Here is a 26,007-nt window from a genome sequence, read left to right on the forward strand (position 1 = left end):
GAATAATGAATAGACTAAAAGCTAGCTCACCTAATTACATGACCTTAAGCAAATTAGTACCTCCAGGCCTCAGCGGCCTCCTCATATTAAGATGAGGAGACTGGATCAGATCATTTCTAGGGTCTCTTGAGAGGCCCTTGAAGACTGTGCTTAGCTACTACTGCTCTTTTTGAGGGTAGCCCAATGCCTGCTGCTTGCCTGATAGTACATATCCTACAGTGGCTTCTCACCACTTCTTCTTGTGGTTTCAATCACAGGAAACAGACGTCACCCATGGGCCTAGAACTAACGAACAAGCCCTGGCGGATGCAAAAAGCTGCCAACTACGGCCAACTCCCATCTTTCTAAAATACAAGAATCAAGAAATCACTAGAAACCTTTATGCCTGGGGAGCCTAATACACATCTTTCACAAAAACTAACAAAACTAAAAATCTCTCTGTAGGTCCCATGCATGCAAACACGATGAATTAATTTTAGAACAGTCTCACTCTATTTTGCTTCTATGACCAAACGAAGAAACTGAAGAACAGCTATGGGTAGCAGTATAAGAGGTTAAGAAGGGGGGGAAAAGGTCACTATCACTTTCTGCGGAGACCTAGACACATCCTGAGGACTTAGAGATTCATCCTTGTCTTCTTTAATATTCTATGTAAACCTTTCTACAGACCTGAAAGACTGTAATACTAACAGATTAAAATAATATGGGGACTTAGCAATTATTCACTTTAAATGTATGCTAACAATCCCTACGGCACTGGGTCAAATACTGCTCTCATTCATAATGATAAAAGTTGGCAGCCCTGAACTATGTAAAATAATACAGAGATTTTTAATCCTACAGACATGTTCTTTCATCAAACACAAAACTACAAGATACTATCTCTAAAGAATAATAATAAACTTTTCTCAACAGAGTTCAGGTCGGATATAGTTAACATTAGTGGTTCTCTCTGCCTCAGTTACCCTGGTGAGAGAGGACTAATGTTTTTAAACTGCCAATCTCCTACATTAGACCACAGAAACGGAGAATCTTGAAAATCATCTCAAGATTCCCAAGACTAACAAAACTAAAATACATTTAAGAGGATATTGCTAATGTGAGCAAAACACCACCAGTGGGCTTAGGCACCTCACAAGCAAGATGGGAAATAAGATCCCCCCAAAAAAGTTATCTCCTTCTCTCTCTCTATATTATATATAATACACATGTGGGGTTTTTTTTTTTTTTCATTCACAAAAGATTAAAGAACATTTCAAACAAGCGGGCAATTGAAACCATTACTGCACTACACACACACACACATATGTATGTGTATATATATGTGTGTGTGTGTGTGTATACATATATAAAAAGAAACTTTTAAGAAGAAATAACACGGCCCAAAGATAAGTTCTGATTGTCCCCACAATGGGATTTCCCACCTGAGCCCACAATTTGGCTATACAGCTTTGAGATCCCGCTGAGAGTCGTATTTTTAAAATCTAGATTTATCGCTCAAAGTCTGAAAAGATGGGCGTGTTAAAATTGATAAGGATTATAAATCAAACAAACTTAACTATCTAAATTCCATCTAGGTAGCAGAAATGATTTGCTGAAACATTAACACTTGTCTATTCTGTTCTTGGATATGCTGATTTACTGTCACCATCACACATTCACAAGGCCAAAAATTGCATCAACATGCATCATGACATGCTACAAAACACTAATTTTCAGTCCTCCTATCTGCAGATTTCTACAGAAAGAGAACCTAAAAGCCCTTAATATGAATAAAATAATCCCTATGAAGTGGCTTCATCTTTCTTAAATGACTGATCTCCCTTATAAATCCTCTTGACTGCTATAACTGGGCCATTTCTTGACCCCAGCCACACATTTGTGTCTCTGATCCTCTGTTCACACTGCTCCCCACACCATGAAATCCCTTCCCTTCTTCTCTACCAACCCTTATTTCCCTCCAAGGCCTGACATACCTCCCATCTTCTATGAAATTAACTATAACGGTCCACCAATTATATCCTGGATCATTTACAGAATTTGGGACATAAAGAAAGACCTTTGAAGTTGTTTGTGCTGAATCTCTAATATTACAAGAAAAGACCAAGAAAAGTGAAATGACTTGCCCAGAGTTCAAATGGTTAATTAGTAGCAAAGTCCGACTGAAGAGCAATATTTGGAAAGAAAACTTCAGTGGTAATGGAAGATAAGGGTTCTAGTCCTAGGTCTAGCTATAAATGCAGACAGACCGCTTTCCTAGGCCCACATTTCTAAATGTATAAAATAAAGGGTTTGAATGAAATGATTTTTAGCATCCTTTTCACTTCCAGCATTCTAAGATTCTGAAACCTAGTTCTTCTGACTCACAATCCAGCACTCTTTCCACTTAATTCCTTCACTTCTCTGAAATTCTACAGCTTCTAAACTCTTTGTCCATAGCCTCTGAGCTTTTCCTACCCATTCTCCTATTGACATGACTGAGATGAAAATCTATTAAAAAGCAAGGGCTAAACAGGACATGTGACAGGACAACCACATGACTTCTTGATCTTTAGCCTTTTGGATCTAGGATAGATCCGTGTGGATTCAGACAAACTAGAGAAACTCTATTCTCTACTCTTTGCCACTAGTCATACAGAAAATCCTAGTTCCGGGTACCTGGATCTCTGTAGCAATGTCTTAATTATTAACCACAGGCAAATAACTGCCAGGTCTAAAGAACAAACATCACTAGGCCCCAGACTCAGAAGAGACCCTGGAGTTATAAACCATTCATAATCCTTAGAGTCAAGCTTCAGGGCCACAAAGAGAGGATTTTAAAGATATTGTATGCCAGTTCTAAAATACAGAAAAGATAACTGTTAGAGGTGGTCTAACAACAGCTTCCTCCTTCCCATTTGTCATACTGCTTGCTGCTCTCATCAATTTAAACAACTAAAACAACTGACAGGTAATGCTGTCAGAGGTGTTTCATTTACAAAGAAGATAAGGTTGCATTTTTAAAAACAGTAACTGGCAACTTCTTAATAACTCATGAGCCAGAGGAAAGACTGGTTCTGATGCACTGAAACAGCTACCTCTTCATGCCTAAGATAAGAAAGGTTTAATTATAATTCTTGCAATGACTTCAAAGTCTACATTACTAAATGCAAAAAGCAGTTAGCCATTTAACCACTGCACTTTGTCCATCTAGACCCAATACTTTTTTCCCACCAAATGAACTGGAGGAGAGCCCAGTTTTAATAAACTACAGTCATCAAATGACTAAAGAGATGACATCAAAATTTTCTATGGAATTCCTAGCAGTAAATACTCTTTTATACTTCAGGTGCAAAAACTGGACACTTGTAAAATGTCAGTACAATGTAGTGGATAAGATTTTTTTCTTAAATCAGGTAGATCTCAGTTTGAATCCCAGTTCTACAAGCTAAAGCAAGTTGCTTTGACCTCACTGAGTATCAGTTCAATTACCTGTAAAACGGGGATGACAATAGTTCCTATTTTATAAGACTGAGGTAGAGATTAACGAGATAATGAATCTAAAGCTCTTTAGCACAGTCCTCGGGCTGTAATAAGTACGCAACAAATGCTCTTACTACTGCTACTGTTGTTATTACTACTCCCTGTCCTTCCGGTCTGGGATGAATTCATCTTCCTATCTATCAAGATGCTGAACGTACATTAATATTTATAGATAGGAAGACTGGCATTATACAGTAGCACACGGAGTACAAGAGAACAAAAGGTTTCTAACACCACATATTAAGATCAAAATGCAACCAGGATAAACTGAATCTCAAAGGTCCCCCAATCCCAAGTATCAGAAGTGTTCTGTCTTTGCCTACAGGTGAAAATTTACGCCTCGAGGAGCATGAGTGGAATATAACTAACATATCCACAGCAGAAAAGTGGAGAACGTAAGAGCCTCATCTATAAAACTTCTCGAAGAAAACAGAAGGAGAAAATCTTACCGGCTATGATTTTTAGCACAGATTTTTAAAATATGACACAAAAGCAAAAAAGTTAAAAAAAACTAGACTTCAAAATTAAACGCTTTTGTTCTTCATACCACAGTGTTTAAAAAAAAAAGTGAAAAGGCAAATCACAGGAGAAAGAAAATATCTGTAAAACACATACCCAACAAATGACTTGCATTTAGAATAAAAAATTTTAAATGGGCAAAAATTTTGAAGACACTTCAGCAAAGATATACAGATAGCAAATAAGCACAGTAAAAGATGCTCAACATTACACAAATGCAAATTAAAGCCACACTGAAACACCACTACACACCCACTAGAATGGCTAAAATTTAAAGCTCATCATAGTAAGAGTTAACAAGGAACTGTAACTCATATATTGCTTGTGGGAATGTAAAATGGTACAGTCACTCTGGAAAACAGTTTGGCAATTTTTTAGAAAGTTAAACAGTGCCCTACCGAAAAAAAAGTGGGGAGGCAGCTTTATCTGAGATTTAAGGCCAATACCAAGGTATACTTCTTGGTTTTCTATGACCTTCAGGATCAAAGACAGTTTATAAATCATCTGCTGGTAGATCCTTAAAGTATGTTAAATCTTAAAAGAAAATGCAAATTCTATGTTTTCACACAGCAGTATTCTAAAATACGGAATAAGGGCGCCTGGGTGGCACAGCGGTTAAGCGTCTGCCTTCAGCTCAGGGCGTGATCCCGGCGTTGTGGGATTGAGCCCCACATCAGGCTCCTCCACTGTGAGCCTGCTTCTTCCTCTCCCACTCCTCCTGGTTGTGTTCCCTGTCTCGCTGGCTGTCTCTATCTCTGTCAAATAAATAAATAAAATCTTTAAAAAAAATAATAATAAAATAAAATAAAATAAAATACGGAATAAATCACACAATCAGAAATCCAGAGGGGCGCCTGGGTGGCTCAGTCAGTTAAGCATCTGCCTTCAGCTCAGCCCATGATCCCAGGGTCCTGGGATCCAGCCCCACATCGGGATCCCTGTTCAGTGGAGAGCCTACTTCTCCCTCTCTCTCTCTCTGCCTCTCGCTGTCACTCTATCTTAAATAAAATCTTTTTTAAAAAGATAAGAAAAATTAAAATTCATCCAGGCCTTTGCATGGCTTAATAGAAATTCCTTAAAAAAAAAAAAAGTGTTGTGGTAGGCACCCTGTATTGTGTAAGAGTGATGACTCACAGACCTATAGCCCTCAAACAAATAATACATTATATGTTAATTGTTAAAAAAAGAAACCCAGAAAAATAATCCAGGACACCATAAACTCCACCCTTATCTGCTATCTTAACAAAATGCCAAAGTCACTATCACCTAAGGACCACTTATAACCACCACCATGGATGGAATCTCCCATCTTTCATATAAGAACACTTCCACAAGGACACCTGGGTGTCTCAGTTGGCTAAGCGTCCAACTCCTGATTTTGGTTCAGGTCATGATCTCAGGGTCGTGAAATCAATCCATGCTGGTCATGGAGCCCGCCTGAAGTTCTCTCTCTCCCTCTTCCTCTGTCCCTCCCTCCCCGCACACTGGTGATCCCTCTCACTCTCTTTCTCTCTCTCAAAAAAACAAAACTAAACAAAAAAACCCCTTCCACATAAGAATACCACGTATTCCTCTTAATTCAGTTCCGTTATGCTTACTTTCTTTGGTCTCCCCTTATCTGTTCCATCCCCCTTCTTGGAGGAAAAAAAATCAAGCAAATATTTATAGGACAAACCGAAACTCTTTCATTGTCAGTGAGCCAAGCAACACAGAGCTAGTTTCTTCAATCTTTTCCCTCTCAGTCACATAGCTTCTAGTGTATCCGTTCCTCTTATATAATCTCTACTACTCTAGCTATTCCAAGATCCTGAAATTTACTAAAGGAAATGTAGAATCCAAAATTTCTGCTTCTCCTCCTCCATTCATTTATCCAGTATCCACCCTATAGCCCCCTGATGTTTCCAAACTCTAAATGTAAGAAGAGAGTGCTGCACTGAGTGGGTGTTTGGGCTTGATGACATTTAAAGTCCCTTCCAACACTAAAATTTTAAGGCTACCATTCACAGCAAGCTTTAATAATGAATGGAAGACTTTCAAAGTGGAAAGAACAATGATACACCCAGCTATCCTGTAATCAGTGGTAAAATTCATAAGAAGTCTGGTCCTAATACTTCTCTTTTCCTTCAGTATTTCTTTTACTTTATTAAAAAGAATTTCTCTAATAAAATGTTTGCCAAAAGAAAGAAAGAGTAAAAGAGGGGTGGAAAAGAAGGTAAGATACATTCCCAGTGTTTAAACATTCTTTAATTTTCCATTTTAGCTTTGAAGCTTTAAGAAATTTTAGTATCAACAGCTTTTACCATTCCTGATTCCTCAAAGGCCTAGCTGCTGATGGGACTGGGACCAGCCGTCAGAGAAGCAGATAGGGAATAAAAACAAAGACAGAGGGGATGATAGTAGCTGGGCAAGGGCAGAGGGTTGGCTTTGTCTCATCTAACCCTAAGTAGGGGCAAACACCAAATGTTGCTTTGCTCATTAGTAAGAGGTGAATTTTTTTCCTACTGCTTTCAAACAAGAGTGAACAAGGAAGCTCTACATAATAAAGAAAAACAGGTAAGTAATACATGGCTTGTTTCAAACAGAAATGCTTTCTGTAGTCATAAATGACTTCAACTGAGACATAAAATGGGAGAAAACACCATCTGCATATACAAACCTTTTTTTCCTTTATAATGCCTACTATTTCTTAATAAACATTTTAACTTGTTCTTCTAAATCATATGTGATACAACCTTACCTTTTAAACCTCCATTATATTTCACTGAAAATATAACACTGTCCAGGAATAACTTGGCAATCCATTTATAAAATACAGAGGGTCCCATGGATAACAAAATGTTATTCTATTATACGGGAAATAAAGCTAGTCTATTTCTGACCCATGCCAAGCAACAAACTTAAACCACTTCTCACTTATTATTATTTTCTCAGGTTTTATAATAAACATAATTTCTAAGTCATAAAATTTTCAGGTCTTTTAAAATAAAAGTATCCCAATGTTTATCAACTCTCCCACGGCAGAGATTTTAATTCTGAGGCATTCCCTCAGTATATGACCTTTTGTGAGGGAGGATTTCCTTTGAGACAAGTAAATGTAACATGATCAAGTAGATCCTTTTGCTACTTCTTTAAAGACAAGGCGGGAAAAGGGGCAGCAATTTTTAAGGTATCATTCTGTCACTGCAAACCTCAAAAACATTCCTGCAGGCTCCCCTCTCTCTAAACTAAGTAATCCCTGTGTTTATCATCTTCAAAAAAAAAAAAACAAAAAAAAACCAAAAAACGAAAAAACCCACATAACTTGTATAAAGTTCTCTGTATATTCCTGGGTTTTCTGGAACCTTTTGGATTAAAGTTAATGACTTTAAGAGGAGAGAAGCGGATAAATGCATGAACAACTCCCTTTCTTTCATATTCTCCACCTTCCCTAATATCTCTTTAAAATTCTGCCTAACATCCTTTACCTTTGGCTGCTCTTTTGGATGGACAGGGGTCTAAAACCAAACATTCATAGTTTCACCATCACTCTGCTTTTAGAAGGGCATGAAACTACCACTTGGTGAAAAATTTAATATATACCTCCAAAATTAAACAAGATTTTTAAAATCATGTATCTTCTATTCGCTCTACTCCCAAGCTAAAACTCATGTTTTACAAAGTTATGTCCCTAGATGAATCAGGAAGCAATATCCTTTCTTAGAACTCATCCACTTCTTGATTGTATAAGGCATGTGATTTATAAAATGCAGGAATACTCTGCAGCCTCCCAACACCCTGGTTGTAATTACTACCTTTACACATATTTCAGCCAGCAGTCTATTTGACACCCACATTCATCGCTGCTGAAAAATCAGAATACATTTTGTTCGTTTCAAATTTTTATTTTCTTTCGCCCTAAGGACCTGTGAAAGGAAGTGCAACAATGCTGGAGAAGGGATGTGCTTATGGCCCAGGAGGAGAAAGACTCCTGAAAAATAAAGGGGGAATACCAGGCAGCCCAGCTTGAGCCACACACATCAGCATCTCTAACAATCAAATGTTTTTAAAAGGTGATTCCCAACCACTTTTTAAACTTTGACTCCATGTGCTTTCCACCCAAGATGTGTCAGAGAGTAAAACCGTATCTTCGGCAATATGTGAACTCTGTGTTCCATTCAGTTGATCTATACTTAGAACCTGCATAAGCTTGGAAAGGTACGTAGCAGCAGAAGCAATAAGAAACTCCTCAGAAGCAAACAAATAACCTTTAGCACACAAGGCCCAAACTAGTGCAGTTTTATAAAGTACATTCTTAATGGAACTCCAGAGGACACACGCTCTAGCAAAGGTGGAACAGGCAAAACACCTCTGAATTTGCTTTTAGCCTATAGTTCAAAAAACTAAGCCATGGGTAACAAAAGCACACCAGCAATCAATCTCTCCCCCTCCACCCACCCACATATACATACAGATACAAAGAGAAGTATATTGCAATGCTCCTCCTAGTCTCTCATTGCCACAGACTTCTCATAAAAAGGAGAAAAAGAAAATCCCGAATGCCTTGAGGTGAGTTACAGTTGGCAAGAAAGGGGTTAAGTAGCACTACTTTTTTGAAAACTTTCCAATCCCCTAGCTCTGAATGCAATTCTCCTCACTACCTGTGCTCCGTATTTTTTTTTTAACAATTCAGCAGGTTAAGAGTTAAAAACAACACCTCAGAAAGAAAAAGAGAACTTGGTAGGGCTCCACCCTCTGTAAAGCAAATACCAAAAACCGAGCCAAATCCACTCAGCATATACAAGACCCCACGGACATTCCAAAACACAGGTGAAAAGAAGTTAAGTTTCCTTATGTATCTCAACTTTCAGCACCATGCACTTAGATTTCCCCAATTTCACTTGTGAAACACACAAGTGTTAGATAAAAGCACAAATAAAATTCTATTTAAGGACTTGAAAAACATACACAAGTCACAGAGTTCACTAAGTATCTGCAGGAGTAACTGGAATTCGGGTAAGGAAGGTCAAACAGTACCCATGGAAACAACAGCAAAACAAAAATAACAGATATATATACAGAAATAAAAAAGGAATACGGGCCCTAGAACTTAAGTCTTAGAAGAAAAGCTCTCTGAGTGTCAATTCCTATCCTAAAGAAACATAAGGAAATGTTGCTTTAATCACCACAGGGGAGGGCCATTACTACCATTAACCCAACATTTCTGGAAAAAAAAGATGTTCACCAGATGAAAAACAGGCAGTTACTGACAGCCCATAAGTCACTGGAAAGGACAGTCCAGAAGCACCTGCCTTGCTAGAAATAGGTAGGAAGAGATGAGTCACTATTTTAATTCTGCTTAGTACTCTCCACATCTCAATCCTCTAGGTCCCAAAGCAGCATTTTTTTCCTGTTTCCTTTATCAGTTTTCTTCCCAAACTTGTGGAGTTGGGTCAGAATACTAAAGGTTGGGGATAAGAGAAAAGAGAAAGGGTAAGAGTCAGAATCCAGTTGGTTAGTACAAAGAGATACTGGGGTGGGGGCAAAATTACCTGGAAGACAAGACTAAATAACTACATTTACAACTAGCAAAAGATTACTAAGATCCAAGACTCCCTCTCTTGGATAGTACCCCATATCTTTCAAAGCTTTTCCAGTAAAAAGCAAACAGCTTCCTGGAGAATGGAGTAAAAAAGATTTAGTGCAGGCAAAGGTAATGAAATATGATAGTGTTACATGAATATCAGTATTCCTTCAGACTCAGATTGGAAGTCACTAGCACCTGAGGAAAGCTATACTCTTCTACAGGTCAGGAAAGGAATGTCACTAGCCTGTCACACAGGGTGGCAGAGGAGCAAGGATGGTTATCATAGGAAACATAAAAAGCAATTCAATTACGAAGAAACTTCTTGGACTTGAAGCCTAACTTCCTTCCTATGGGGGAAATTTGAATCACCACCCTAGGTCAAGAGGGGGCATCATTATGAGAAGTTCTAACCCCCTGAAAAGTGATAAGCAACAGGGCAAAGAGACAGGTTCTCTGGACGGAGGAATACGGGGAAGCAAATTAACGTCATGCCCGATGACCATAGGACCTGGGCAGGAACCCATTCCTGCAATCACAAGGACAAACATGCGAGGGAGGAGGGAAGGTAGAGCCCAAGTCAGGTAACATTCCAGAGGGGAAGGATTATCAGGTGACACCGGGCTGAGGGCCCAGAGCTGAGGCTAGGAGGGAGGAAAGTTAGCAGGTGAAAGGGATCAATCTTGAGAAGGAAGTGACCTTTAGGAGAAGCAAATAAGAGGATACCAAAAAAAAAAAAAAGGGGGGGGAGGCTTAAGAGTAATAGGGAAAATGGACCCAGAAAAAGCACAGAGAACAAGACCGAGAAGGCGTGTGCGGGTAACAGAGAAGAAGAAAGGAAGTGAGGCTGAGGGAAGGGATGAGGCTAAGACCCGCCGGGCTATGCGGGCGGAGGGCACAGCTTGCGGGCGGGAGGGGGTGGGGGGAGGTGTGAAGAAAGCCCCGAGGCTGCCGGGGCGAGAGCCGGGTAGGACTCCGGGGTTTCCCGACGTCCCGGAGAGGTAGGATGTCGGACTGTGGAGCCCGGGATCCAGCAAACCGAGAAAGAGAGGAGCGGGGGCGGCTCCCTAGAGACGAGCGTGCACCCCTGGGGCCGGCTGTGGGGGTCTCTCTGGACCGGAGGGCGGTTACGGGGCCAGGCTGAAGGAACCGGGTGGGAGGGACACTCACAAATTTCTTGGATTCCCCCCCGCCCCCCCCCGCCACAGGCAGCTCGTCGGGGCTCCGGCCCTTCTTCTTGTCCCGGGTCCCCCGGCCGGGGCCCTGGCCCCCGCCGAGCGGCTCCATGTACAGGTTCGCGCTAGCAGATGACCCCGCGCCTACACCGCTCCCACCCGGCACCTCCCGACCCGCCGCCGCTGCCGCCGCCGCCGCCGCCGCCGCCCAGCAGCTCCTCAGCCCGCCGCCGCGCCCCGCCTCATTAGTATGCCGGGCTGCGCGCGCCTCATGAATATACAACGGCGACGCCTCGCTCCCGCCCGCCTTGCCCCACTTCCGCCCGGACCCGCAGCTCCTACCAATGGGGGAAGGGAGGGGGTGGAGGGAAGCCGCGGAAGCAAGCTACCTGCCCAGCGGGCCTAACCATTCGGACCCACGTGGGGGGGGGGGGGGGGGGGGGGGGATGGTGTGTGGGCGGTGCAACTGTGCGGCCTCAACCCGGAATGGCGCCACCTGGCGGTCTGCGCGGGACAGGCCTCCCCGCTCCCACGCAGCGCCCACGTGGCTGTAAAGCCCAGACCCTCTCACACCCTAGACCAGGATACTATCTGAACTAAAAATCAGATAAGAGAGTGAGCCATCTAGAGAGAGTGTCATCTTGGCCGAAAATCCAGTGCCGGTCTTTCAAGGATAATAGTTCTTATGTGTGCACTATCAGTGGAGCACATGAAAAAATTTAAAAGCAACAGCTATCATTTATTGAAAGCTATGTGCCAAAAACAGAGCTTGGTCCAGAGTGGGTGCTAGACTGGAAATCAACTAGCCCTGGAGTTACATTACCTACTTTGGAATCGTAGGTCTGCTATTTTCTAGTTGTGTTTTTTAATCTGAAAAACGATTTATTGCCAACACCAAACTACACAGTAATAATAATTACCATTTTACCGTGCACTTGCTCTTAAGCTGGGCACTAAGTAAAACTCTGTTTTTCCTCACTGAATCCTCACACTGTCATGTGATAGATTCCACTCTCACCATTTTACAGATAGAAAATCTGGACTTCTGAGAGTTAAAGTGACTTGCCCCAGGACATATAAATGGTAAAAAAAATTTAAACCTAGTTTAGTCTGGGAAGTCCTGTTGGACCAGGATTTTCTACTGACATAAACCAAACCTGAGTGAAAAGAGCAGGTGTTCTCCAAGAGTGTTCTTTGTCTGACCAGCTTGATTTCTCCCTCAATAATTTCATCCATTCTCCCAGCTACATCTGTTCCTCTTGTAAAAAGTTACATGGCACCCAGTAGGCCCTCAAAGTATGGACTTAATTATCTTACCCACAGCTGGAAAATGATTTCAAATATATGTTCCTCGAGGGCAGAGTCAGTGAGTTAACATCTCTGAGACCCCAGTGCTCAGTCTAGGGTCTGGGATATTACAGGGACTCTCCAGTGCTGGCTGGCTCATAAAGCTGGCCTTCATCTCTTGCGTTCCACTTTCTAATCACCTGGTGGAAAGTTGCAAAGAACTGTCCAGCCCACACTTCAAACTCAGTTTGTCCAACAGTTCAAAAACTACTTACTTTCTAAGCTAGAGTACTGACAGACAGGATCAAAGCATGAAAGGAGTGATCCATCTATCACTCTTCCTTCTCATACCGCTGTCTACCTCTGCTGTAACATTTATCTCACTCCTTACCAGATTGTAGACTGCTCCAGGAAAAGGTCCACATTTGTGGCTACTATAGTATCTACCACCACTCTTCACATAAACATTAAGATAATGAGGAACTACTTATGTTGGCTACTGTGCTAAGCACTTGACATGTTTTATCCCAGTGTACCTTCACCAACTAGAATCACACCATTTCAAGCACCCAGTTTCAAAAACCTAACTCATCTTCTACTCCCTCTCTTAAGCCAGTAATCTGCCCAGGTTTGTGTAACTGGTAACTAGAATGCTCTATTAACTTCTTATATACAAGTAACACAATCCATGTAGAATGCATACACAGGGCCTATCATAAGTGTTGAATGAATGTTAACTATGATTTTTATTATATTCATCACCCTCCTTCCTTCTCCCTTCATATACAGTCAGCTAGCAAGAATTAAGAATATTCCCAGGAAGGCAAAAGGTACAAAAAATACCAACTTGGTTTATTGGATAAAAACAGTGGTAAAATGGACATAAAGCCAAAAGTTAGAACAGGACATTTTTCACATCCTCCCCGGACTCAAAACTGTACTTCCCATCATCTGGGCTTAAGGTGTTAGGGAGCCAGAGCCCCCTAAAATCCCTCACTCTTCACCTGCACTGGAAACAAGGACTGCAGTAGGAGAACTTGGGAAAGGAGAAAGTCAGAGGCAACGTCAGCCCTGTCTACACCTTCATCCCTAAAAGTCTCTGGGTTGGAGGGCAGCAGGGAAGGAGTAAGGGGGCCGAAGTGGCTGGGACCAGCCTCTAGGGCCCACTGCCCAAGATGCCCTAGAGGACATTATCCTTGTCCCCGTCCAATCCCTAGTAAGTACCATTGTCAGGACTTGGGAAGAGGAGGAAAGGGGCTAGTTGGTTCAAAAACCAGATGTGGTCTCCAAACCCTCTTCCAGCATTGGTAAAAGCCCAGAAGTTGACTGTCCAGGGCTAGGGGCATCACACCTCTTCCCTCCCGCCCAAACAAGAGGTAAAAAGGAATTCCTTGGGACAGAGCAAGCCTAGCTGCTCTTAAATCTCCACGTCGCTTTCCTTGTCATTGTCATGGTCTCCATCATAGAACTCGTTGGGTGCCTCTGGCCTGCAAAGCAAGGGAGACAAATCAGGGTCCTATTCTCCAAGTTCTCATCTTTTTCCACACAGCTACCCTCTCTGGAACCACTTCTTAGGCCCCTTTTGTCAAGGAACCACTCCTCTCCTGTTGGCGGATACTGGTCGCTATCCATCCCATCCATTCATGCAGTCAATCAACATTCATGGAGAGACCCTCTGTGCCACCCACCATCATAAGTGATATGGTAGAGAGTAAGCTGGATAAAATTTCTGCCTATCCTCAAAAAACTTACCAAATAAAAAGACTGACAACAACTAACAAAGTAAATAAATAAAGATAATTTTCCATGGTGGAAAGTGCTCTGACACAATAAAATAAAGGGATGTGACCGAGAGTGAAGGGAGGAAAAGGGTAAATTTCAGGCAGAATTATTAGAGACAGCTGTTCTAAGAAGGTAAAACTTCAAGTCTGAGAAGAGGCTGGCCAGGCAGAGATCTCAGGAAGCCTGTTCCAAGCTGCAAGAAAGCCAAATACAGAGTTATCAGGTGGACGGAGACTGATGAATTCCAGCAAGAGCACAGAGGCCAGGATGGCAGGGAGCAGCGTGCAGGGAGGGGAGTAGTTACAGATGAGACTATGGATGTAAGCAGGCACCAGCACACCTTTTAAAGCCATGGTCAGAGAATGGGGTTTTGTTCTAAGAGCAATGGAAAAGAGAGTTGTAAGTGGGGGAGTGAGTGAAGGGATGTAAAAGCAACACAGGGCCCAGTAAGTACTCAATACTGTTTTCTTTTTGGAAAACTTCTCTGGGAGAACACAAAACTGAAAACTGAATTACCATGCCCACATCTAATAACTAAAAAAGAAGGGAGAAAGTCATCAGAGAAGCTGGGGAACAAAGTCAGGAAAGGCCCTCTCTGCCTGGTAAGCAATGTCTCAGTTACCTCTCAGTGCCTAAGGTGTGGAGGTGTGGAGTTGGAGACTCAGATTTGACTCTCAGCCCTGATATTTAACTAGCCATACGATCTCTGGCAAGTTACTTAACTTCTCTGAGCCTTAGATTCTTCCTCTGGTAATTTAAGGTCAACAGCCACCTCTCAGAGTTGTCTGATAACAGCAGAATGATGACATGATGATACGTACATTTTAATATAAAGCATTTAGTATTGAATCTGGTTTTAGCAAACCCACAAAGAGTTGTAACTCCTATTATTACTGCTCTGCAAATGATATGCAAGTTGGAGCTATAGGCATCAAAGAACAGGAACTTGGTGGGTGGTCTGACAGTGAGGGAGAGCTTAGGGCAGGAAGAGGCCTGAGGCTTCTGGTGGCTGTTGAGAGGGGGTGGTATTGTACAGACACTAGGCCCAATTACCAGCCTAGAACCAGAAGAAAAAGCCAAACTTTGCCAAAAGGAGTAACTTAAAACAGGTTTTTAAGAAAATCAATTTCTAGAAGTTAAGCTTCAGAGATCTGGAGAAGTTGACAAGGAGATGAGATGTTAAAAAGGAATCCTTAGACCAGGTGCTCAGATACTTCCTTGACCAAGAGTGGGACTAAGGGGGTGTTCATGGAGGAGAAGGAATGGACTGGTTCTGAAGGTCCAAGCAGTAAAGTTCAGGTCTAAAGGAGAGATGTGGACTAATACAGAGAAGCAGATTCTGGAAGGGCCTGAGGAGGCCATCTGACTTGGCAGCAGAGTCAGCTCAAACCTCTAACACTGCGTGGGAGGTGCAAGTGTCCAGCTGTGGTTATCCCTCAGCCACGTAAGGATATCTGTTTTCCATTAAGTGCATCTGTTTCTCCACTTCTGTGTTCTGCTGTCTTTTCCCTTCATTTTTCAGAAAAGCCTATTCTGGGATTAAAAAAAAAAAAACCAAAACAAAACACTTCTATCCTAATCTCTTTTTTTCCTAATTCAATGCATCTGTAAATATTTTAGTATGTGTCTCAGAAAAACAAAGATTAAAAAAAATAACCATAATGTAATTATTATATCTGAAAAAGTGAACAGAGGAAAGAAATCAAAGGGCCTTAGCGGGCAGTATGTGAGCAGTGACCTGCCCAGCTCTGAACCTGGAGGGAGCAAGTAAAATGCTGGAAAGATTATAAACTGTTACAGATTGTTTGGAAGGCAATCTGGCAGCAGATACAAAAAATTTTAGTGCACGCATCTTTTGACCTAAGCAGAAACAATTCTGAGAAACTAACCCACTCAAACAAGCATGCAAAGACGTATATATATGGAAGGGGGTTCAGGGCCACATTCTTTGTAATGGTGAGGAAATGGGAACTATAAACGCCATCAATGGTACTTGGTTAAATTATGCTACATCCACACAATGGAATATTATTCAGCCGATAAAATAATGAGGCAGATCTATATATAATCACATGGAAAGATACACTGTTAAAAAAAAAAAAAAAAAAAAGAACCAGTTGTAAATTGTAAAGCAACCTGTATAGAAATGATCCAACTTGCATTTAAAAAAAAAGACACACAAACTCTTAGGAATGAGTGTGTATGTGCATTTGTGTTCAAATATGCATGCTCAATAGTATACTTAAAACCTATCTTAAAAAGTCTATTTGAAAAGATAAAAGGTCAAACTATTAACAGTGGTTACTTTGTGGAACTGGTCTGGGATTGTGTGAATGCAAGCTTAACATATTTAGGTGCTGTTCAAAATTTTGACAATGAATATGTTACTTATTGATGGCACACACACACATAAAGAGTAGGGAATTACAACAGACCAAAGAGAAGACATACCAAAGCAAGTAAGCCAGGGACAATTAAGCTAATGCCTTCCAATTTACTTTTTCCCTCTTAACTTCCCCGACAAGCCTGCCGGAAGCCCCTGCTCTCAAGTTGCTGCCCCAGACCTGCTATAGTTCTCCTCAGGACCCCTCTCCTCTGCATCAGCCTCGTCGGTCCTGTCATAGGTCAGGAGGTCTGCAGGCACATCATGAATCTGGACGCTAGGTGCATGGTTCAGCATCTTCAGGTTTTCAAAGATTGTCTGGCGGATCTGGTCCAAATACTGGTTGGGGATTTGGAATACAGAGCGAGTGATTCCCAGAGCATACACACTTCTAGCTGCCTTCCACCCCTACCATCCTAGTTCTAATCCCCCTACCTGACAACTGTCCCTCCCAACCCCAACTGCCTCCCTCTACTTTAACCTGGGCTGTCTCCTACCTGATAACAGTGAGAGTGATAGCTGAAAACTTTTTTTCTCTGATTTCTCTAATTTCCCACATCCTGAACATCCCCTAGGCCCTCCCCACCCTTGCGTTCAACTTCTCCAAGCTGCTGACCTGGCGTGAGTTCTGATTCTCGATGCGGGTGCTGACATCTGGATGGAGCGTGAAGTCTGGGGCAAAGTACTCGAAGTATTCTAAGCGGGGAAAGGAAGATTAGAAGAGAAGGCATGGCTCAGACAGAGACAGGCAGGTCCCAAGATTTCCCACGTATTTCCTTCCCATCCCAAACCCCTACATAATAGCTGTCTGATCTTTTCCCTGCTCTGAACTCAGCGATTTAGTCTGCACAGCTCCTAGAGTGCCAAATTTCCCATCTGTAATAAAAAAAAATTTTTTTTTTAAATTCCCATCTGCCTTCAAACAGGCCACCCTGGGGTCTTCTGAGAATGCCTCCTGCTGTGATAGTATCAGGGAGTGGGCCTTACCGCTATAGGGAAGCTCCTCACTGATGGCTTCTTCTACCAGCAGTGATGTTTCATATGTCCTGAAACCAAACGGCAGAGTGGGCTAGGCTGAGCAAGTGGGCTGAAGGGCCCACCTGGCCATCTCTCAGGAAGTCCCCACCTCACCAACTCACACTGGATAAGGGGGAAAAGGGAAATCAGGGAGCATGCTCACCAGCATCGCGCAACATTTCGGACAGTATAGCCACCACCACCTAGCACCAGTAGAGGGATATTGAAGCTCTTGACATATTCAACGCATTCCCTGTTAAAAGGAACCAGAGGAATGGCTGGAGGAAGTAATCAAACACCAAAGTATTCCTCTCTAGGTATTGCCTGGAAAGGGCACAAGGGAACTAGAAAGGTTCTATACCTTGATCTAGGTGGTGAAATTCACTGAGTTATACCCCTGAGATATGTGTACTTTATTGTCTATATGCTGTGTCTCAGTAAAAATTGAAACATAAAGGGCATTCCCACCTCTCTCTGGTTCAACACCCACCCTGGCACCTCATCTATTAATCAACTATTTTCATCAAAGCAGCAGAAGTGCTGTCAGTTCCAGCCTCCACAACATAACTCCAATCACCTACTTCTCATTGGCCATCTCCTCTACCTAAGCTCAGGCACCACATCTGCCGTCTGGACAACTCCGATAGCTTCCTAACTGGCCTTCCCACTTCCACCCCTGTCCCCACCCCCACCCCAAACCTTCCTCCATTCAGCAGTCAGAGCAGTCGCTTTAAAACATCAATTGGACCATGTTACTTCCCAATCTTCCAGCAGTTTCCCATCATATTTGAAATACAATCCAGACTTCTCACCAGGGTCTAACGGCTCTGCAAGACCTCACCACTGCCAACTTCTTAGGTCTCATGTCAAACCACCTCCTTGCTTGCTCCCTATGTTCTTACCTTACCACTTTGACTTCATCTCCTGGCTGGCTACGCCTGCTCTTCCCTGTCTCAGTGCCTCTGCATGGGCCCTTCTCACTGCTTGGGAGTGGCTCTCTATTCTTCCTATGGCCCATTCCCCAACTACCCCCCTCCTGCATGAATTGAGGCCCAAAGCCACTTGAAAACCTGGGGGCAGAGGAGAGCAGGTCTCACCCATGTCCTCGAATGCTGAGGTTGAAGCAGCCCAAACGATCACATCCCAGGGAGTCAGCTCCACACTGCAAAAAGCAAAACCCCAGGCAGCTGCGGTGAGATAACTGATCAGAACGCCCCAGATGTCCTTCACTTCCATTCCCTGACAAATGCAGGGGCTATCCTCCTCCCTGCTCTCTTCCCCTAAGCCCAGGCAGAGCCCTGTTGAGGAGGCACTGGCAGTATTACCTGGAGCACAATGCATGTGGGTTGGTAGAAGTCCACCACCTGGTTGATAACCGGCTGGAAAAGGTGCTTGTAACCTGGGAGAGGGCCAAAGATGGGCACCTGGCACCCCAAGGGGATGGGGAGACAGGGAACAAAAGGAAAGAAGGGATTGAGAGAGCATGTAGCCCAGGAAAAGGGGCAACCCAAAGAACCAAATCATTGGTTCTGAACTTCTGGATGGGGTCCCAGACCACTTGGAGTGACTGATGAAAGCTAATAGCCCTTTTCCCAGAAAAAGGCACATACATATAATATGTTGCATACAATTTCCAGGGGGTTCATGGTCCCTCTGAAGGCCATTCATCCTTAATGACACCTGGCCCAACAGTAGACAATACCAGGCAGAAGAGGTTAATTCAAGGAGAGGAAGAAGGGGCCTGGTAAGCAGGGAAATGACCTCAATACTTACTCTGGTCATCGATGCCATCCCGCAAGGGCACATTGAGACAATAGTAGCGGCCACTCTCTGCTCCAACTTCATACATATCCCCTAAAGGCAAACGGAGCATGGGGGGTAGGAGCTATACACAGGGGGCACCCACAACCCAGCTGCTGCAACTTCAATCCGCACACTGAGGGTCTCTCACTACATCGATGTACCTCCACCACACACTCCCTAGAGACACTTAGTCTCTTGTGACTTGCATTCATTCAACAAATAATTTTTGAGGGCTTACTATGAGCCAACCTGTGCACTAGACACTGGGGATATAGCAACAGAGAGAACTAATGAAATGAATGAAATCCCACCAAGCTTATATTCCTTGGTGGGGGGGACGGACATGATGAAGGAGACAATAAACAAACGAAACACCGCAATAAATACAAAGAACAGTGAGTGCTCTGACAGAAGCAAGCACAGTGACATGACAGAGTAATGGGGAAGGAGGGATGACTTTAACTGTGGTGGTCAGGACAGACCTTTCTGAGAAGAAGCCTCCTGAGCCAAGACCTGAAGGCTGAGCAGGACACTGTCACAGTAAAGAGCTGAGGGTATGAAGAGAATGATCATCCCTATTCCCATACCTGTGCCAGGAAAGAAGTAGTTTCCATATTTGTGGAAGGAGACTGTCATCACCCGGTCAGTGAGGTAGAAGGCTTCCTGAACTCCATCACCATGGTGGATGTCAATATCAATGTAGAGCACCCGAGGGTGGTACCTGCGATGAGAGCCAAGCCAGGGTCTGAGGTAGAGGGGAACCCCAGCACGAAAACCCCCAACCCACTCCCCCAAAACAAGGTTTGGAATTATGGGTCTACTTGAGCCCAAGTCACCTGAAACCTAATACCAACAGTTCCCTACAGGCAACCCTGGGACTCCAGCCTGGAGGCAGGGACAGGAGAGGGATGTGCAAAGAAGACTGAAATGGGAGCAGGCAGCAGGGAGTGTGCCGCAGAGCAAGGAAGAGGTAGTCTGACTAAAGCAGGAAGAACTGTGGAGAAGCTAGTGGGGGTGGAGGAGCAGGTCAGGGCCAGCACAGTGTAAGATACCTCCTCAGCCACGGGCCTCATAAGTCCCTCCATCTCCTCCCAGGCTACTTACTTGAGCAGCTCCAGGATGCCAATCACAATGTCATTGACATAGCAGAAGCCAGAGGCCTATGGTGAGACAGTGGTCTTACAAAGACAGTAATGATTCCTCTACCCAGCTGCCCCCTGGCGTCATCCTGACCACCTACACTAGGGCAGTCGTCTCCCCCATCACCTCCTCACTCACCTCAAACTTCTTGGCATGGTGCAGACCACCAGCCCAGTTAATGGCAATATCACAGATCTGAAAAACAAACACCCAACTCACAGTCCTCCCTGCCCACCCCCAAAGCTGGAAGCTCAGGGTCAGGGTTAAGGCCTTCAGTTAGAAGGACCCACAGCAAAGGGAGAACAGGACTCAGGGCCATGGTCACCTTGTTGTTCAGCTGGGTTGCTCCTTGCAGAGATGCGCCTGTGTAACGGGAACAGAACTCAAAGAGCCCGGGAAACACTGGGCTGCAGGGAAGAGAAGCGAGTCAGAACCCTTTACCTCTGGGGAGGTACCTTCCTACACTTCTCCTCTGACTCCAAACCCTCCAACCTCCATTCTTCAATAAACTTCTCCCAGCCCCTATACACCTAAGTTAATTGCAAATTTATTCAACAAATATTTTGGACCATGTACCAAGCCCTCTGTAAGGCACTGAATGGGAAGTAAAAAAGCATTTAACTCTGTCAGGGAGTTTGTATCCTGGGTGCAGAGAAAAGCAGGCAGCTTCTAGGTACTTAAGCATACATTTCAAAAAAGAAATAATATGAGAGGGAACATAAACTTTATTTCTCTTTAAAGATTCTTTTATGCATTTCATATTTTAACACAATGTTCAATAACATTCTTTAAGAGTCACACAGTTTCGGGGCACCAGGGTGGCTCAGTCGGTTAAGCATCTGCCTTCGGCTCAGGTCATGACCCCAGGGTCCTAGGATTGAGTCCCACATCAGGCTCCTTGCTCAGCAGGGAGCCTGCTTCTCCCTCTCCCTCTGCGGCTGCTCCCCCTGCTTGTGCTCTCTCATTCTCTCTCTGTCAAATAAATAAAATCTTAAAAAAAAAAAAAAAAAAAAAAAAAGTCAAGCTTGAACCTAGGTAGTCTGGCTCTAGAATCTGGGCTCTTAAATCATGCTACCGTCTTCTAGTACCATGCTTCCCAGTACCTGACACAGGGCAGGCATTACTTAAGTTTTATAGATTATTAGTAACAGTAGTAGATTAGTATCATTGCTTTGAAACCCAAAGATAAATACCAGAAGAAATAGCTAAAGGAGCTGAAAGTGGCTGCCCCTGGGGAGAGGGATTTATGAGTGGGAGGCACAGATCTAGGACTGCTTTTTTTTTTTTTCCATTAAAAGCCTTGTAGTATAATTGGGCTTTTTACATTAGATTAATTTGAAAACAATCAGAAATTAATTAAAAGGGAAAATCCCTGATTCTCATCTGAAATACACAGAAAAGCAAGACTGTAGCTTAAGTCTAACAGCACAACTGATGCAGTGCCAAGGGCTGAGTGGTAGTATTCCCTAACTGCACAGAGCAGTTACAGAGCCCCAGCTGGGGCCTGAGGGCTGACTCTGCATTCCCACACCTGTAAAGTGAGCTCAGAAACAACAGTAGCAGCAATAATAAAAAAACCAAGAAATCTCCCAAGACAGCATGCAACTAAACACCAAATAACTAGTGCAGTGTGTACAGGACAGACCTCTGCACCTGGTGTGGTCAAGAAAGGCTTAGTGGTGTGAAGCTTGAAGGTGGTGTGAAGGCCAGGAAGGCCTTGAAGAGGCTGAATGAGGAACAAAGGGCATTCCAGGAAGGCATCCTGTGCAAGCAGGGGTATGGGGATAAGCCTAGGAAGGTGCTCAATGCCAGCCTTCTATCTTCCAGCTCGGAGTCCTTCTATCGGTAAGATCTTTCAGGGAAACAGTGTACTGGTTAAAAACCAGGGCTCTGGATCTGAATCCTGCCACTTCCACTGATCAGTTTTGTAACTCAGGTTAGTTACCTAAATCTCCACAAATTTTGGTTTCCTAATGCCTAAATTAAGGCAAAGGACTATTACATCTCACTGCTGGTATTAGAATGAAGTGGAAGTATAAGTAAACCTCAGCACAACAGAGTAAGCATTCAATAAATAGTAGCTGTTGTAGGAAACTCTATAGGACCAAAAGCATGGTTTCTTCAAGAAATAAATTTAAGGTAGAGGGGCGCGTGGATGGCTCTGTTGGTTAAATGTCTGCCTTCGGCTCAGGTCATGATCATCCTGGGGTCCCAGGATCGAGCCCCACATTGGGGACCCTGCTCAGTGGGGAGTCTGCTTCTCCCTCTCCCTCTGCCCCTCCCTCCGCTTGTACTCTCTCTCTCACCCACTCACTCTCCATCTCTCAAATAAATAAAATCTTAAAAAAAAAAAAAAGGAAGAAATTCAAGGTACAGAAGGAGCCATTACTTAAAAACCTTAAGAGACGTATCAACCAAATACAATGCATGGACCTTGTTCACATCCTAAATATATCAACTGCAAGAAAGAAAAAATTAAGAGGCAGTTGGAGAAATCTGAATACTGACTGCAAGTATGATGATATTAAGGAATTACTGTCAATTTTTTAAGTCTGATAATGACGACGTGTGTGTGTGCATGTGTTTTTAAGAGCATCATTTAGAGACACACGATAAAATATTTACAATTATAAAAATGTGACATCTGAGAGTTGCTTTAAAATAATCTGGGATGCAGGGGTGCTTGGGTGGCTCAGCTGGTTAAGCGTTGGACTCTTCACTTTGGCTCAGGTCATGATCTCAGGGTCGTGAGATCCACCCAGCGTGAAGCCCTGTGTCTGCCTAGGTCCCTTTTGGGCTCTGAGATGGGCATGGAGCCTGCTTAAGATTCTCTTTTTCTCCCTCTCCCTCTCCCTCTCCCTCTCCCTCCCCACCACCCCACCCTTGCTCGCTTGCCCCACCCCTCCTAAAACCAAAAAAAAAAAAACAAACCACTAAACTAAAATAATCTGGGATGCAGATGAAGTAAGACTGGCCATTTGCTCCTAAGTGTTACAGGTGGTGATGGATATATGGGAATTCACTGTATTATTCTTTCAGAAATGTTTGAAATTTTCCTAAAACAAAGTCTAAAAATAAATTGAGTAAATGGTAGCTGTTAGGATCAACAAATTTTCACGAACATATATGAGAATGTAAGCAAGGATAATGGCTTATCTTTGTTATCTGTTCCCTTCCCCAGAGGGCCTAACTCTGAGTCCTTTTCATATGGCAAAGCTCAGTGTAAACCTCTCTCAATGTAAATCACTCTCTTGCTTTTAGAACGCTGATAATTTCCCTCTATTCTAGGGATAAGACCCCCGATTCATAATAGGGCTGTTTAATTTTTAAAGGCCCTGACCATCTCTTCAGCCTCCACTCAGATCATTTTTCTTTTCATATTCAGTGAATGACCTTTTTTCTGTTCCTCAAATGAGTGACATATCAACCTCTCCCCCATCCTCAGCACGTGTTGTCCCTAATTCCCACAACATTCCTGCCCTCACCTCCTAACCTCCCACCTTTCATCTAATTATCTCCTACTCTTTCTTCGGATCTCACCTCAATTTCCATTACTTCCTCTAGCCTCCATTGACGAGCCCACTCCCAACATGGGTAATTCTCTTGGTATACACTCTCACAGTCAGCCACATACCTCTCCTTCACAGGACTTAGCACAACGGTAATATTAAAATTTTGTTGTTATGTCTCATTGCACTGCCAGCACTTAGCATAGGGCCTGGCCTAGAGCAAATGACCAATATTTGTTGAATAAACAAATGAGTAAATGATGATTCACTGGCAAATAGGACCCCCATCATATGTTCCCACTGCTGCCACAAGACCTCACTCAACTGTTCTCCTTGAAATGGCTGGCATTAAAAATCCCAGTTCTCCCCTCACCAGTCATCACCCACGTTGAAGGCATTAAGGCTCTTGGTGAAGCCTTGCATATTGGTGGGGCTGACTCTCTGCAAGAAGTCGATGTAGTCCTCAGAGTGAAAGCGGCACATGTCATGCTGGGAGGCCTGGTACGGCTTGAAGACCTCGGGATGGAAACATAAGGTGAACCCAGGCGAGATTAGTCCCATTCATTGGGCTGAGACTGGCCACACTGAACCCAGACCTGTGGACTGTCCAAATCCACACACATCAGCAGTCCCCTCACCCTTCCAATCTTTGTTATTCTATAAAGTAAAAGTCAGTGAAGAAGAGAGGCTCTGATTAGTCAGAGGGGGTACAACGATCAAGCCTCCTAAAGACCAGTGCACCTGCCTTCTCCTTTCCACTTCCAGCCCAACTTTTCCCACCTTCTCAACCTTGAGGCCTTATTCACCTGCCCTGCTCCTTGGATCTCCTATTTTTTAATCTTTCCATACTCATCTCCTCCCCATGGCTTTGATTCCGTCCTCTCTCTTCTTTGAATCCTTAATTTTAGAGTTCATTAATATGGGATATATGACAACCATCTAATTAAAACCCCAGGGTGCCAAGGTGCTAAGCCCGAGATTTATTCTCTTTTGGGGGTTCACACATGTCTTTAGAAATTGGGCAATAACAAAAAGCTTCTCTCCCCAGAAGATGCACACAGGTACATACCAGCAAACAATTTCAAGGGATTCATAGATTCATGCACTAACATCACCTCAGTCTTTTCTATAACTAATTCGCTTGTCTTTGCCTCAGCACAAACAGGGGACAACACTCATTCATATTGTTGATTAATTCCCTTTGTGACACATGAGGGCTGAGCTTAACTGTTATAATCGCCTATCACAACTATAAATTCCAAGTTGGGGACTGTCTATCCCCATGTGCCTGCGTATCTGGGAGATGGAGGATTGGGTAGCAATTAAGTAGAACCCTGTGCGGGGTATTCTAAGTTGATAAGGAAATACCCAGGACATCTCCCGCTCTCTTCCACACACACACATACACATTTGCACACAGGGCTGCAGAGTCCTCCCTGGAGCTCTAGCTCCTTGCAGGTGGAGAGAGGTGGCAGAGAAAGGGTGGGAACTGCAGTGCGAACACCTCACATCCAGATAAAGTGATCCAGTCCCTCTCTCCTGAAGCCGCAGCACTGCCCACATCCTAAGATGCTGGGGAGGAAAATACCGTCCCTCTTGAAACCAATCCCACTCCACCCTAACCATAGGCCAGAGGTTGGTCTACCTGAGGTCAAAGGGTGGCCGACCTCAGGTGAAAAGTAACTCTCATTAAGTCGGTGGATCCACCCACTAACACTCTGCATATGGCGGGTGCTCCTGGCTCCTGCCATCCACCCTGCCCCCACCCCAAGGGTGGGTCGCACATGGTGCACTCAGGACAGCCCACCGATCCTAGGGCCACACAGCTCTCCCGCACCCTCAATACCCAGCAGCGAAGGCGAGACTCACGATCATCTTCTTATAGAGACCGTAGTGCAGGACCAGACTATGGGTCAATGCCAAGCGATGGGGCTTCATAGGGTGCCCTGCCCCTGGGGTGGGAGAATAGAGTTCGTCAGTTCCCGGCGCTGGAGTTATAGCCCACGCCTCGAAACCTCCGCGTCCCGAAGACCCTCGCGTACAACCTTGTTCCCTCACCGTAGTGGAAGTTGCCCACGTCGGGGTCGTAGAAATAGGCCACGGTCTTGGCCATGGTGCCGGCGGGACCAGGCCCCGCGCCTCCGCCGCCCGCCCGGCTGCCTGCCCCACCCCCGCTCCTACGTGCTGCGTAAGCACGCAGCCTGCTTCTGCGGAACCGGGAAGCCCAGGCCCCGCCTCCCAGACCACGCCCCCTGCGGAGTTCCGCCCCTCGCTTGGCTTGGCCCTTCTAGATTCCGGAGCGTAAGCTTC

The 26,007-nt window shown here is 44.0% G+C and overlaps 2 protein-coding genes across 7 annotated transcripts in view; both read right to left on the minus strand.

Annotated features, from left to right (window-relative positions):
• Positions 1 to 11,015, minus strand: part of DIAPH1 (diaphanous related formin 1) — a 92,290-nt gene extending 81,275 nt beyond the window's left edge. For 2 of the 6 annotated variants that reach the window (XM_034656164.1, XM_034656167.1), the window contains exon 1: positions 10,772 to 10,888. In XM_034656164.1, the coding sequence (XP_034512055.1) occupies positions 10,772 to 10,888 (117 nt within the window). Of the gene's footprint in view, positions 1 to 10,771 lie in introns of all 6 variants that reach the window. The other 4 variants (XM_034656169.1, XM_034656168.1, XM_034656165.1 and 1 more) reach the window with 4 other exon arrangements.
• Positions 11,016 to 12,894: 1,879 nt separating this feature from the next.
• On the minus strand, positions 12,895 to 25,893 carry HDAC3 (histone deacetylase 3). Its single transcript, XM_002912543.4, has 15 exons — positions 25,756 to 25,893; positions 25,567 to 25,649; positions 24,071 to 24,213; positions 20,514 to 20,595; positions 20,327 to 20,383; positions 20,153 to 20,208; positions 19,636 to 19,769; positions 19,019 to 19,099; positions 18,571 to 18,644; positions 18,343 to 18,407; positions 17,409 to 17,498; positions 17,216 to 17,274; positions 16,845 to 16,924; positions 16,410 to 16,567; positions 12,895 to 13,550 (listed from the first exon to the last, which is right to left on the minus strand). Exons 1-15 carry the CDS (start codon positions 25,808 to 25,810, stop codon positions 13,481 to 13,483), a joined length of 1,287 nt encoding a protein of 428 aa, XP_002912589.1. The 5' UTR covers positions 25,811 to 25,893; the 3' UTR covers positions 12,895 to 13,480.
• Between the last annotated feature and the right edge of the window lie 114 nt (positions 25,894 to 26,007).

Source organism: Ailuropoda melanoleuca, chromosome 3 (assembly GCF_002007445.2).
Source record: "Ailuropoda melanoleuca isolate Jingjing chromosome 3, ASM200744v2, whole genome shotgun sequence".
Taxonomy (NCBI): Eukaryota; Metazoa; Chordata; class Mammalia; order Carnivora; family Ursidae; genus Ailuropoda; species Ailuropoda melanoleuca.